Source organism: Sturnus vulgaris, chromosome 2 (assembly GCF_052056855.1).
Source record: "Sturnus vulgaris isolate bStuVul1 chromosome 2, bStuVul1.hap1, whole genome shotgun sequence".
Taxonomy (NCBI): Eukaryota; Metazoa; Chordata; class Aves; order Passeriformes; family Sturnidae; genus Sturnus; species Sturnus vulgaris.
This window is the reverse complement of record NC_142244.1, coordinates 86,399,064-86,413,865: the sequence shown is the minus strand read 5'-3', so window position 1 is coordinate 86,413,865 and position 14,802 is coordinate 86,399,064. Positions and strand designations below refer to the sequence as shown.

Here is a 14,802-nt window from a genome sequence, read left to right as displayed (position 1 = left end):
GGTTGGATATTAGAAAAAGGCTCTTCAGCCAAAGAGTGTTTGGGCACTGGAACAGCTCCCCAGGGTAGTGGTCAGAGCACCAAACCTGACTCAATTCAAGAAGCATTTGGACAATGCTCTCAGGCACAGGGTGTGACCCTTGGGGATGGTGCTATGCAGGGACAAGAGTTGGACTTCAACGATCCTCGTGTGTCCCTTCCAACTGGGAATATTCTGTGATTCTATATTGGTCTTACAATTTTTCCACAAAAAGACTCCTGGTTTCCTCATCGCTTAATAACATGAGACAGTCATTACAGATCAATACCCTTAATAAATTTACCTTGGAGGGACAGACAGGGAGGTAGATCATTCATTAAAGAACACATTTGAAAGAAAACAGACTAGACAACACAACTGCAAAGTTCCTCTGCAGCAGGAATTTCATGTACTGAGGTTAGCCCAATAAGTTTAATAGTTAAGGAAAAACAGAGTGGGTATTTACTCACACACAATTTTATGAGAGGAACAACTGAAATGGTAGCAAGAAAAACACAATTTTTGGACAAATTGATATTACATCACGTTAGTGGGCCACAAACTCTTTAAAAAAATAAATCTTTTGAGACATGAGAATGAAATCACATTTTAGCATGCTTTAAACAGCTGAAAGGCTCTTCAAAGCATACATTTTCAACTACTGGCAAAGACAATGATTATCTCCTCATCTGGAAATTAAAAAACATTTAGCAATAAGTTAAAGCTAGCCTACGTGTAAGTGGGCTAAATACTAGTCAGAGATTTTTCCCTTTTCACATTTAAGATGATACTACAGTTCATCACTTCTGTAGCTTATATGCTGTTGTGCAATGCCCCACTGAAGTTTCACATCTACTCTGCGAAAGAGAACAAGGGTAAACAGCTTTCTTTTGGGATAGTCACAAATGGTAAAAACAGTAGTATTTGTTTGTCTGTTTAATTAGATGTTTGCTGTTTATCACACACAAGAACTATAAGCAGAGTCCATGGATTCTTCCGAGCAGTATGAAACCTCCTGGTTCCATGCAAGTTCAATACTGCCTCTCTCTCTTTCCTTCTCTCCTCCTCCTATCTGCTGTTTTCCCCAGGCCAAGTTTCCAACTATCTTCGTATGAAAGAAAGTTTTACTTTGTGACTGCTACCTGAGAGAGCCTGACTCCAGGCTCATGTTGGCTTCAGGTACATCTTAGACCACAGGAAGCTGGATGGGTTTTTTTGAGGCACTAGAAGTTAGGCTAAGAGTAATAGTCAAGTTGCCCAAAACTAAAGGGACAAATAGCTCTCATTGCCTTCCTATTTAAACAGCTGGACAGCAAAGAAATTTTCCCTTTTTTTTTTTTTTTTTTCCCTGAAATAAAGTACATTTTGCAGTAACAGATTCCCCAGTCTTTCATTCACACATCTGTAACCCTAATGTTTACTGTCTTATTTCACTTGAGTTTCCTCAGTCTCATGAGAGAAGTTAACAATGGATCTCTCCACATTCAGATACATACACAATCTTTTTTTCTCTTAATAATTGTCAAGTTTATAGTTGTCCTTTCACATTCTGAAGCTAAGCCAAGACAAGCTCAGTTTAATGACATTTTCACGTATCTCTCTTCAGAGAGAGAGCTGCTGCAGCTGAACAAGACAATTGCAGCATGCTAGTTATACTTGGATTTGATAAGCAGTTGGAAAGAGAAGAATAACCAGCTTTCTCATTTGTCTATTTTCAGACATATAGAAAACTCCACTGTCAGCATCTTGAGTAAAAAATAGGTAATATCTTCAGACCCTAGTAAAACCACTTATGCGTGTTAACTTGTCTAAATAAACACTCCCACCTCAAGTGACACAGTGGCCAGCAGTCTTCCTTGATCCACAGAGAAAGAGTTATTTTTACTGAGTCAGTAATCATGCATTGTATTCCAGAGGAAATACTAGCCGGGTACCCCTGCTTGTAACTTCATGATCAGCTGCTCCCAAATCACGTTCCAGCGCTTCCTCTGAACTACTTTTTGTTCTCTTGCTGTCAAGGTTAGTGGTAGCTGTGTGGGGGCCAGAGGAACCATTTGCAGTTATTGTTGTATCACCATATGTCACAGTAAGGTCACCATCATTCAGAATAAAATCAGAATCCTCTTCTCGAAGCTGTTCCTGATTCTGAAAAAAAAAGAAAGAAGAAAAATCTTTACACACTGCACAGCACCTTTCCTTGCCCAGAACATAACTGAAGAATTTACCTACATGTCAATACAGAAGAGATAAGGTTCCACCTTAAGAAATGTTAAAAATAACCTTGAAACCAGTGTTTGCAAATCAGCTTACTGTTCCCTGTATAACTACTGCTACAGGGGAGAGATGAGAGGGAGCTGAAGCCAAGACCTAGGTTATGGAACGGGTAACCCAGGATTTAGTAGCACTGGAAGTACACCAGGAGTACAAGAGATGAGTTTTTTTGGGGTTTTGCATGACAATTTAGAAGGCGGTACAGGAGATCAATCACAGTTGAGCCACTCCAGATGCAGAGTTGCTAATTAGTCAAATTCATTAGTAAACTTTTCATGCAAGTCCATAAGAATTCAGAAAGCCGGAAATCTCTGTATTCAAGGATTCCTCAACATTTTTGTTATACATCAAGAACTGACAATATTCTTTCAAACTATTTCCTTACTTTTACCTGGTACTAAATAAAGAATCACTTGACCTAATTCTTTGGAATGCTTCCGAGCCATAAAGGATGGATAAAACAAAGTGCTTACTTCATAGTTTTGTAACTAGTTCTGATGCATTTTCTTCTCAAAGTAATTTAAGAAATGATGGTTCACAAAACCCAGTGAATTTATTCTGGCAGAGATGGGATGAAATATATAGTTAGAGAAGATAAATTGCTAATTTGTAATAAAGCACTTAACTTCTCTATCACAGCATAATACAACAACAAGCAATTGCACCATGTTCCACTCCTGTTTAACATGGTAAAAGGCAAAATAGTTGAATTGGTCAGAAAAAGGGTTTTCTTCATATTTGAAGAAAATTCTAATCAGTACTATAATCTTGCTTTCTTGCAACTGAAAGCAATTATTTCCCCACATGAATGGCTCCGTACAGCTTAGCAGGAGCTGAAATGTGCATTGCTGTTCCCTCAGCAGGCTGGACACGGATCAGGCTATGTTCTCAAAATACATTATTTTCTTCCACTGCGGCAAAGGAAGGGGGGCACAGGCCGTGTGAGATGGGATGTCTGTGATCAACGTGAACAGAAAGCACTGCTTCTCCTGCAGAACAGGAGTTCAGGGCACTGGAGATTGAAAATGCTGATTAACCTGTCCATGATGAAAAATGCAGCTCCTGGCTAAATAAAACTTCCCGGGAAAGCTTCCTGTCGTTATGTCAGAAAGATAATCAGACAAAATAAAGCAGCAGAAGCCTCTAGACGATACCGAATATATAACTCACAAGGACTAGAAGAGGTGTCAGGAGTTTGTCAAAATCAACGAGAGAAATGGTGCAGTTCAGTGTTGATGTAAGACAAGCCCTACTTTGAAGGAATGCTAATTTCTTAAAACCTTAATGGCATCCAAATTTATCATTGCTTTTTTGTGACAGGGTTAGTCTGATAGAGAGCATTGTTCTCAAAGAGCAAATATAGGTTAGGACACTTGCTTTTTTGATCACAAAGAAAACACTGACCTACTGGCACCATCTTAAATAGGAAAAAAAGGGAGAAATTAAAGGGTTCAGCTATAATTGGCAGAAACAGCCTTTGCAATCTCTTAGTTGCAAAAAAAATAAAGTCTGATGTACAAAACCAAAATCATCAAAAGGGTAATAAAATAATCAGTTTAAGACAATCTGCTACCTGGATATATATTTTTTTGAAGAAGAAGCATTCAAATAAGGATGAAAATCAGAAAAATGAGCAAGAAGCAGGCAGTTTGTGACTGTTGCCTGATTATGTTTTAAAAAGCCAAAGAAGTTGAGAAGGTCTGTCACACATTCCCTTTCATGGTGTTTGCCCTTGGAGAAGCACCGAGGAGGGGAAGGCAGAGCTAACAGAGCACCAGAAGGTATTGCTGTACCAGGGCCACGTGTGAAGTAGCTGCAGCAAGCTCCCAAAGCACCTCCTGTCTCTCTAGTGCTGTTGAACAGTGAACCCTTGCAGACACCTATCAGATAAAAAACTGGTAAGAGCACCCTACACTTGAGATTCCCCAAAAGGCTGAGGAGCTCTTGGAAGCATGATACTGAAAGAGAGGAGCACAGGCTTTGTACTATATGGCAAGTCCTGACTCAGTCTTTGCTGGTTTGTCCCAGGCTACACTTACGTGTACCTAAACATGATCAGTTCCAGAGAAAACACTGAGCTTTCTCTCGAGGTAGTGAACAAACATTGCCTCATACAAGCCAAGGTCCACTTATTTGTTTCCATTCTGAATAGTACTACAACCAGCATGGATTTTATTTCATTTATTTCCCCAGAGAACACCTACGAAAAATTTCATGTACTGTACAGATTTACTATGTTTGCAAACAAAGAGGATGGGTGAATAAACCTATCGTGCTTCATGCAGCATGAGCAATTTTTTCAAGAAAGACAGGAAATGTATCCAAATAGATCCACAGAGACTTGAAATACTCCCAAGAATAACCCTAAACAGGCCTCTGAAATCCCCTACGGTTCTGTAGGAAAAGCTTCAATTCACTCAGAAAACAGTTCTGAACACACTACTTAAACTGACACTCTAGAATGGCTAAAGACCTGAACACAAAACTCTGCAGAATCCTGAATTCTGCTCTGATGTGCTGACCATAACCTTGAGAAACCTCTCTGCTATGCTCTTTGTGGTAAAGGCTGTTCATGCTCCTAAGAACGCATGCTGGAGATGGTTTTTGTTATTAAAAAAAGCTCATTTAAAATCTTACTGCTTACAAAGCCAGTCTTTATTGCCTCCTAAGAGAATGTAACAAAAAGCACAAGCAAAGTACTGGCAGTCGTCACAAATGCTGGTGCTGAACACAACACAGGCACCAGAGATAACAAAACTTGCATCAGAAGTTACTTATCTTGTGGCTCCAAAATTAAACCATTAAGTGCCATGCATGCAAAATATATCCCAACTTAAATCTGAGTTTAGCTTCTCTCTTTCTCAGCTGAATTTAAATTCACCAAGGAAACGAAGTCATTTTTGCTATGAAGCTAAAACCACTTAGGAGGGGGAATGGGGGAGCCTGGCTGAGCAGTTTTCTTATCCATTTGGAGAGTTATCTCCTCCAAAGATTGCAAATCAAGTTTCTTCACTGGGCTTGCATAATTATAAATTACTTAAATTCTTTCTAGTTTCATACCAAGTTGTGATACTGTGTATGTGCAAGAAATAAACTTTTTTTAAATGTGGAAGAGCCCCAAAAGAAACAAAATACAACAAAAAAGTGTCCCCAAGAGTGCTTCTTTCAGTGAAATAAATGACTGATAGAACAGAAAATTCCTAAAAATTTCAAAGGACATTAAAAAAAAGGCAAAATAACTGACCTACATCAGTTTGGGATAAACTGGAAAGCCCTGCCAACTGGTCATGCACTGAAGATAACACCAGAAGAGAAAAATAGTGATTAAAATTATAATTTTCAAAATTTAACTGCTAACTGCAACAACTTTTTATGTTTTAAATTCCAACTTGCCTGTCTGGGTTGGAAACAGCCTAGTGGCACAACCTTAAAGCAGTGGGAGAATGTCAGCAAGGAACAGTAACATCATCTCTGGAAAAAATCCACTGTACCTCACCCCTGTGGGCTGACTCAGAGCCCTACACATACTCCATGCAAATTGAGGCTCAGAGGACACGATCTCATGCTGAGAAATGAGTTGTGGGTGGGCTGCATTGTAAGATTATATGACTTTCAGACTTTCGAAACCTCCTTTGGCATTTAATTAAAAAGAATTGTGGAAGTGAGAGTGAATTCTAAGTAAGGTTGTGATAAAGTCAGAAGGTAAAAAACCCCAAAACAGCAAAAGCTAAAAACAATCTACAAATATACAGTCAGCATAGCCACATACTTAATGCTTTCTTCTCCATACAGATATCATAACCCAGACATGCACCTGGAATGAGATCCAGGATTTAATACTTGTTTGGGAAACGTATTTTTCAGCTATGTTATACTTAATAAAGTATTTACAGACTTTTTTTTTTTCTTGCTTAACTGAAAATCTTCAGTCTTTAATTCTCACAGGTGTAACATTTAATTTTCCTGGAAATACCTTACAAAAGCACTGTTCCAAGAAGTTTCTGTTCCCACAAAGACATGGCTGTCTCTGTTGCTTCACCTGCATTTAATAGAAAGGCTCCACAGCTTGTTAACCAGTAATGAAATGCCATAGCCAAGCGCTGAGCAAAGTCAGCCATGTAAAGAAACAAAAAGACACAAAGCAACCGCAGGGTTCAGAAATCTTGAAAAGAAGCTACAAATAAAACTTCAAAATTATATTCTTTCCTAAGACAAATGCAGCACTGCCCTGAAATAGGAACAGGGAAGATAATACAATAGGAAAGTTTCACATTCAACACCTTAACAAAGTATACAACCTTACGAGCATTTCTAATGAAGTTAATGTCCTGTGTGTATCACTGAGCCAATCCATTAAATAATAAGTTTCTACATCTGGTAGTAGCCAACAATGGTGAGTAATGAGGGGGGGAAAAAAAGAAGAAAAAGAGACTGCTATAAGAGAAAATGAGAGTCAAAGCTTGCATGTTTACTCTGGTTAGATCCTCAGTTATAGAACAATTTCTTTCATAAGATCGTACATAGACAGACATCTGGGTAATGCACAAGTGGGCTAATTGGTCTAATGGATGTATTCCAATCTAGACATGTTTTAAGACCTCCAGTGACATTGCAAAGATGGGAACTAGGCCAATTTCTTGCATTACTATAGTTCCAAATGGGCAACAGGTATCTCAAAGATTTTTGAAATTTTTCCATCAGGTACAAGTAAGATGCTAATGATACCCAGAAAGAAAAGTAAGGAAAGATTTCAAAGCTGCAGTTAGAATTCATAACTCTCTAGGGAAGGATTAATAGACAAATGGTCCAAGACTACTTGAGCATAGAGATATTAATATCCCAGAGACCTTGCAAATTTGCAATGTCACACATAGTACTATTTACAAGGAGCTCATGAAAAGTAGATTTCAGAAGCACTGTACAAATAAGAACGACAAGGCTCCTACAAGAGTAATAAGAGAATAAAGCATTAATTATTGCAAGACACAGCTGTAGTGTCCTGACACAGTATAGTGACCTGCTAGACTGAGATAAGTGAATGAATAACAGTTTCTGAAATCTGATCTCAAATTTTGCAGTGGAAACAATGAAGGGAAGTGCTACCAGTTTGGTTTTTTTCCAGCTGGGTAAATGTGTCAATGACATCTCTAAGTTTAGCAGTAACAGGCAAAAAATCTTGTCCAAAAATCTTGAGAAGGGACTGAATATTTTGAAGTGATTCACTGAACTGAGTTATTGACTAGGCAAGTAGTTTCCCCATATCCTTAAATGTAACATTTCTCATGTAGTATTTGAACAATAAGACAATGCCTGATCTCAAACAACAGAAGCTTTTGCCACAGGGGAAAGTATCTTAAATCTTTGCTGCCTAAGAAAAGCAGTACTTTCTTGCAGTATGTCTATCGGACCAGCTGAAACCAGGACATTACCTGAAAAGAAAAAACACTGATTTGCTGAAGTTTAATAAGTAAAAAACAAAACTAAGAGGTATTGAATTGTTCTACTTACATCATAAACCTGGGGACTTGTCAGACAGCGGGCTATCAGGCCACACCAGCTGGGCAGCGTTGTGGTCAATGGAGGGCCACTGTGAGTGAGAATTGGTTTTAAATAACTTAAGTAGTTAAGGAAAATACACCAGTGCTCCAAAACCACTATTGAAAATAAAGAGACAATTGTACATAAATGTGGTTCTGCCTTTGAACTGTGATATGCAATAATCGTACATAAAACACTCTCCCAACATTTTCCCCTTGATTGTTTCAAGGGCAGTTTCTTTACTCACTCATCTTCTGCAAGGAACACTAGCTAACTGTCTTCTTACACGTTTCAAACAGTTGCAGTGTTTCCAGCTTCTGTGCTCTTAAGTAAAAAGGAGAAAGCAAAGGTGCTTTAGTGTTGAAAGATCCAAGGGTATTTCTGCTCTGAAGATGGAGCATGATGTCAAGGTTGCAAGCTATAGGTAGCAAGGTGACATTCCTGTGTGGGTCAATAGAGGTAAATAAGAGAGTCTGTTCATTGAATATCTTCAAAGCAATATAGCCACTTGATCTGCTCGTTACTGAGCCACAGAGGTGCAACCAGAGATATTACCCTGGTAATGGTCACAGACATTTCTGCAGTGCATATACATTTACCACACGGAGCCTCAGAAAGGCAAAGGGAAAACTATGCAAGAACCACGTACCACAGTGTTGAAGGAAAGCAGTGCTACCTAGATAACACTGAGGGGATCTGGGTATGGGAAAGTGTCTTTACCCCTATTTTACAGGTCTGTGCCCAGGTAAATCCACACTTTTCACATGAGTACTCCACACTCATTATATGCCTGAAAAAAATACCCAAGGGTCAAAGTTAGTGTCTCTGTTAAAGAGCAGTATGTTGTTCTTGACTAGCACATGAATCAGTCAAATTTATTTTAAATACAAATATATAAGTTGCAGGCATTCTAGTTACTTTCTTATGCCTCTAAGCACAGAGAGAATCAAGTCCATTTGTAAATAAAAGTTTACCTCCCAACCCATTAAAATGCTTAGGGCAAAGAGGGGGTTAAAACGGGGCTGTTTTAGCAGAGATCTGTCCCTTCCTTTAGCAGAGCAGGGCATAGCTGTTTACTCGAGCAGAGTTATGTTTCCTCCTTTCCTCCTTCACTAAAAGTGTGGTTACACCCATTCCTGGAAAGAAACAAGCTCTTCGCCCTTGCACTAACCCAGGCTCCACACTGCCCTATGCCAGACAGGCAGCAACTCAGCCGTGGAAAAACAAGCCCAGTTAAAGACATCTGCTACTTCATCAAAGTTGCAGTTTTCTCCATGTTTAACAGTTGTGGGTGAACCCAGGGAAGAGCCAACAACATTATGTGAACTCTGCATTGCACAGGAATGAAGTTCCCACTTATCCATGCCTACAGAGCTCTGGAGCACTCTTTTCCATCACTTACTTGCATCTTTTTCAAGCTAAGCTCTCTTGCATAGAGTGAATTTTGAGACAACCTGCCTTTCTGCCCAGAAACCATGTGAATGCACCCGCAAAAAACCATTTAGCTGTGGATATAGAGGTGGCAGAAGGAGCAGATTTTACTGCTACATACAGTAAGATAGGTCTGCCTCTCAATGTCAGTTTCCTTGGCACAAACTTAACAGAAACTTTTCCTAAATATTGCTAGTCACCACTGGGGGAAAAGAAAAAAAAAAAAAAAGGGAGGAGATGCACTGTCAGGATCCTTTAAGTTTCTGTGAAACAGGTAATGAGGCTGTCATTTTCTCCAAGCACTGTCCCCGCCTTGGCTGCAGCTGCTAGGGAGGGGCTGCTCTCCTCAAGCATCAGCTGAGGGAAGTCAGCATTGCCAACTACTCCTTTCATCGGGAACATCCCTTTTGTAAAGGCAGAGGAAGAGGACGGCTCTGCTTCCTTCTTGAAAAGACAAAAAAAGAAGCAGTCAGCCACAGCCAGATCCTTTCATGCTTTTAACACCAAAGTCTCTTTTTTTAAAAAAAATAATAAAAATTGACCTTGAAGCACTTCAAGGCCAGTCACTAGAATTCGAAGAGTTAAATTGGAATTACGAACATTTATGAATATTTAAAATAGCACATACACTCCCTTCTGTGCTTTGGGTCAGTACTACTGCATCTGAAAGCATTGGTCACAAACAGATTTTATCCCAAAGATGCAAGTGCTATTATGATCCAAATATTTTCAACACGCACAAGGCATGGAAAGAAACTACTGTGCTCCAACCAGTTCAGAAATCTCTCATCAATCAAAGGCCAAGACCCCAGTGAAAAGACTCACATGCCAGCTGCAAGAACATTAGGGCCCCATCACTGGTAATTGTGTATATTTAGCTGCCGCAGAAATGACTAGGAATTCAGTATTGAAATTTCTTTGGGTTTCTAGGTGTAAGTGACTTGCCATAGCCACAAGATTATCTTTGCCATTTTCTGTTAATCGACTGTAAGCTGTTGAGGAGGAGCAGCTGTGACATACTTAATGTGTCAAAATTAACGACATACTGATTAAGTTAAGTAGATTTTAAAAAAACCCCAAACTCACAAGCATGAAATACAGGACAGCTAAACAAAAGTTGCTCAGAATCTTTAAGAAAGTTATCTAAATAGCTTTTAAGAGGTTGTACAGTACTGTATACACTCAGAGACACTCTGCTTTAACACCCATAGTACCTTCTGGATATACTTAAGGAGATAAGCTGTGTCTCATGTAGAATTTTAGTTCCAGAACTTCCTCTTTAGAAATCAACAGATTTTGAGACTTCATCACCAAAGCAGATGGCTCTGCAGAGCAATGAGTCGAGGCTTAGACACGTACAATGAACTGGAAACCTAGTTTGTGCTATGAGTGTCATTGAAAATAAGAACAGATTAATTTAAAAAAATCAGAGGACTTGAAATAATTAATTGTCTGTCTTATTGTTTAGGAAGGTACTTCATCTCTGACTGGCTTTGTCCTCCAGCAAATGTCACACACCCTGCATTAGGGAAATGTCTGACTGCTGAACCAGCGAGTTCAAGCTTCAGTTCTGTGCTTGACCTGTCAAATACTTGAGGGAGTCAAACAGGAGAAAGGTCAGCTACATATGGGTACATGGAAAGGGAAAAAGTGAACATTTCATGCCTTGAAACTAAGCTGTGTTTTCAAAAGGATACTTATGATCAAAGCTATACCACAGCCTAAAGAGCCAAGCACTTTCCTGCTTCGTCCTGTTCCTTCGTGCAGAATCTTGGCCATCCTAAAATTAAGATAAAAACATATTCAATTATTTTAGGGAGAAAAAAAATCACTCCAATAGTTCATAATATAATATCCTGTAAAAAAAAAAAAAGCCAAATTACTTCAATACTGTACCTGAAACACAGAAAAAAGCTGTTTAGAGACTTTCTTACACTAAATTTACTTGCCCTAGAAAGACCAGAAACGACTGCAGAGAACCAGGCTGTCTTCATTGCACTCAAGTTATCTTAACTCCTGTACCACCAAGCTCCCTGGAGCCTAAAACCTTATCTCACTCTTAGTATAGTAATAGATATAGAAATAACTTCCAAACTGACAAATAAGCCTCATTGATATTCCAAGACTGATTCCTATTCATTGCTTGGTTGGCTTCCTTAGCTCTAGGTCTAACTCTAGGTTTGATGTTTTTTTCTTAAGTGTGTTGTTTCCTTGGAAGAACAAGGAAAACTACCATATCTAATAAATTCTCAGAAACCTAATGAAATACATCACATTTAAAAGACACATGCTCAACAGAGAATCCATATAAAGATCACAATTGAGGGAGGTCATGCAAGTCTCAGAAATGCTGGATCAACCTTGAAAGGGCTAACAGTGTTAAATATAATCTCTTAACTAGCTGTGTTGCAAATCATTACACCAGCTGCTCTGCAGCTGCATTTATTTTTACTTTTGTTACTGTTGAGTTTGAGTGGTTTGCTTTGTATTTTTGTTTTGTTGTTTGTTGTTCAGATGGGGGGGTGGTGTTTATGGCCAGAGGCCAGAGTTAAACACAGGAAAACAAATGAATGCCTTGTATGAATCATCTTCCAAAATACTGGAAAAGAACAAGGCAGGATTACACTGTGTACTTCTGACCTGCAAAAAATCTATGATCCACCAAGAGTTAAACCTAATAAGTTTTCACTCTTCCCCCCCCGCCACATCCCAAATAGTATTATTTTCTTTAACTGTGACATACTGCTAATCTTGGCTTGGTGAAAGATGAATCCAAAGGGAGCTGACTAATGGACTACATTAGCAATGTAATGCACAGCTAAAGAGGGAAACAAATGGGTAAGATCTTTATGTTTACATGGGAAAAGGCAAACATGATATTTCCACAGCAGACATGGAATGAGAACAGAATACTCATGCTCTGTTGCCCATTAAAACAATTCCTTAAGTTCTGTTTCTGAAATGAAAGAGATACTTCCTGAGCAAGTATCTCTTACCTGTACAACATGTAACAGGAAAAGAAAAAGAAAGGATTGAAAAAACAACAGAAAAAAAAGAACAAACCAACCAAAACAAACAAACAACAAAACCACCAAGGCGGGAGAAATCGCTATGAAAAAATGCTAATCCCAAATACATTTATCTATCTCTGATCAGCCTGAATACAACATTTGTTCCCTAAGGCAACTTTGGATCTAGAGGATGCTGTCATTAAACTTTCTCAAGTAGGTTCCTACATAAGCAATCAGTTGTGCTGCTGAGCAATCAGTGTCAAGCAGAATTCTGGAAAAGTGCAAACCACGGTCTGGACACAGGAAACTCCAGTTAAGCCTGAGGAATTTTTGAGCTGTTTTGGTTTTTTTCCATATCCTTCACTCCTCCTGTGAATCAACTCAAGTTTATAGATGAGCCAAACTGAAAATTCTGCTATGAACAACATTCTTCCAACGATCTTGTTTGCCAATAACAACTCTTGGGTTGTTACTGATGCATGGAAAGCTTCACTAAAGATTCACAGCAACAGTTTGCTGAATACAAATGGCAATTCGCCCATGCTCTTTTTGCTTCACCCAGGTGATAGGTAGTCCAGGCAGGATCCAGCCGGCATGTGGTTTGGTATACAAGAGTCAAGATCAGTTTAGCAAACTTAATCTTGGACTCTAAGCAAGTCCAAGGATCAAAATTTGGTATCAGTTAAGGGAAAGGAGCCAAGAGTATTACCTCTGAACTGAGAAAACTGTTTATGCAGTAGCATGAATAGTGCAAATAGCAAGCATGTTGAGTGGGTGGGGGAAGAGGAAAGTGCATTGTTATATAGAGTGTATTAGATTTGGGAAGGTTTGTGATGCCTTATGTATACACAAAAACATGATCATGACACCCAAAATCACTGAATGCTTTTCGGTGAGCATTACTTTAATATTACAAAGCAAAATCCAGCTAGGAGAGAAAGGTTTATCCATGCATACAACTTCTGCACTTTTCTATTGTCTTAGTTATAAAATAAGATCAGCCTAATAGAGAAGTTATGTAAGTTACTTACTCCTTGTAAGACTTGAAAGCTGTCATTAGTAGGTGGAGGATCCTGATCTGGGTCAACCCCAACCCTACAGAAACATTAGGAAAACAAAGCAAGTGGTGTTACTGAGGGTTGCAAATGCTGTAAGTTTGGCAGAATGCATTTTAAAAGCACTTCAAGCACCCAGCAAAGCTGCATCAGAGAGGTTATGAGAATAGATTGAGGAAGAGCTGTCCATTACTCCCCTGCAGTTGCATAGCTATAAACAAGGTACTTTTTCACTCAAGAACCTGCTTTAACTCCATGTCAGCATCAACTTTAACTGCTTACCTTCGTTGCAACCTTTTTTTAGAACACTGGAAAATTTACTATTTTTGCCTTAGAAAGTAGATGGCATCCTCTTTAGTGGAGAGTATCCCTCATGTCCAGCAGGAAGAAAACAGAAACTAAGGATAAAGCTCAGCCTAAATATTTCCCACAGCAAAAAACTGCCAGATAAACCTGAGAATGGCTGAAAGATACAATTTTAAAAAGACACACGCGATCCATGTTTTAATGCACAAAAATATTTTATAAAGGGTTACAACATGAATTTGCTGCGAGTTTCATTCACCTAACACAACACAGCCACAGTGAACTAGCAAGTGGCCTGTAGTCCAGCCTCCTATCTGAGTGATGGAGGGTTTGTGTAATGAGATGGTGGGTATTGACAGAATAATATGTTAAGAAACTGTCTACTCACTTCATAGTTAGAAAGCATCTTATTACTGAACCATCTTTGCACATAGGGCTCCTGTCCAAGACTGGCATTTAATCCTTGTAATTATGTTCAGGTTTTTCTGGTCTGGTTTGGGGGTAGACAGGACTTGTCTATTGTATATCCTATTCATGTCCTGATCTCTGTCATCTTTTGTAGAACCTAAACCTCCAACCTAAAAATTTGGATAAGATTCTCAGTCTCAAATGTGCTGTGTTTTAGTTCCACCGTGTTGCATAGTAAGTGTGGGAAAACACATGTGACAGCCATTTCAGACAATAAGATTTTGTTAATGTCGTCACTTCTACTGTTTTAGAAGGGACTGAGCTGGTTTGGTGCCATTTCCTTGTTATTTAGACTTTTTGTCAGCTATTTATAGCCATAGTGTTTATGTAACAGCCCTAAGAATCCCCAGAAACCAAGAGAGCCTTGCTGGTCAGACCATGTCATTGGTTTGTCTCAAGGATACCATGCTTGGGTCAAATAAAAAGAGAACACTTTCAAATTGTTCCAGGGCAGCATTTTTTGATAGAACAATAGAAGAAGAAAAGTTTTAAGTCATCCTTGTGGACTCACAGCCAGCTCAAGGCCTCACGTGAGTTAATGTAGTTCAGGGAAAATCCAGAAAGCTGCTCTGCAGCAGCCTCATATAAAACTAGTGCTGACCCAATCCTTTGCTTGGATATTTTCTCTTTTTTTGAGCCTCTTGTTCTTTTCTTATCACTTCCTTTTTCCACATTCAGAGTAATCTTGAACTTGAGGCACATTT

General features: G+C 39.0%; 1 protein-coding gene across 1 annotated transcript in view; it reads right to left on the bottom strand.

Moving 5' to 3' along the window:
* Window positions 1-421: 421 nt before the first annotated feature.
* Window positions 422-14,802, bottom strand: part of SLC9A7 (solute carrier family 9 member A7) — a 67,502-nt gene continuing 53,121 nt past the window's right edge. The window contains exons 14-17 of the mRNA XM_014892385.2: window positions 13,301-13,364; window positions 10,956-11,038; window positions 7,798-7,903; window positions 422-2,163 (exon numbers count right to left, since the gene is read on the bottom strand). Coding sequence (XP_014747871.2) covers window positions 1,915-2,163; window positions 7,798-7,903; window positions 10,956-11,038; window positions 13,301-13,364 — 502 coding nt within the window. The 3' untranslated portion in view covers window positions 422-1,914. The remainder of the gene's footprint in view (window positions 2,164-7,797; window positions 7,904-10,955; window positions 11,039-13,300; window positions 13,365-14,802) is intronic.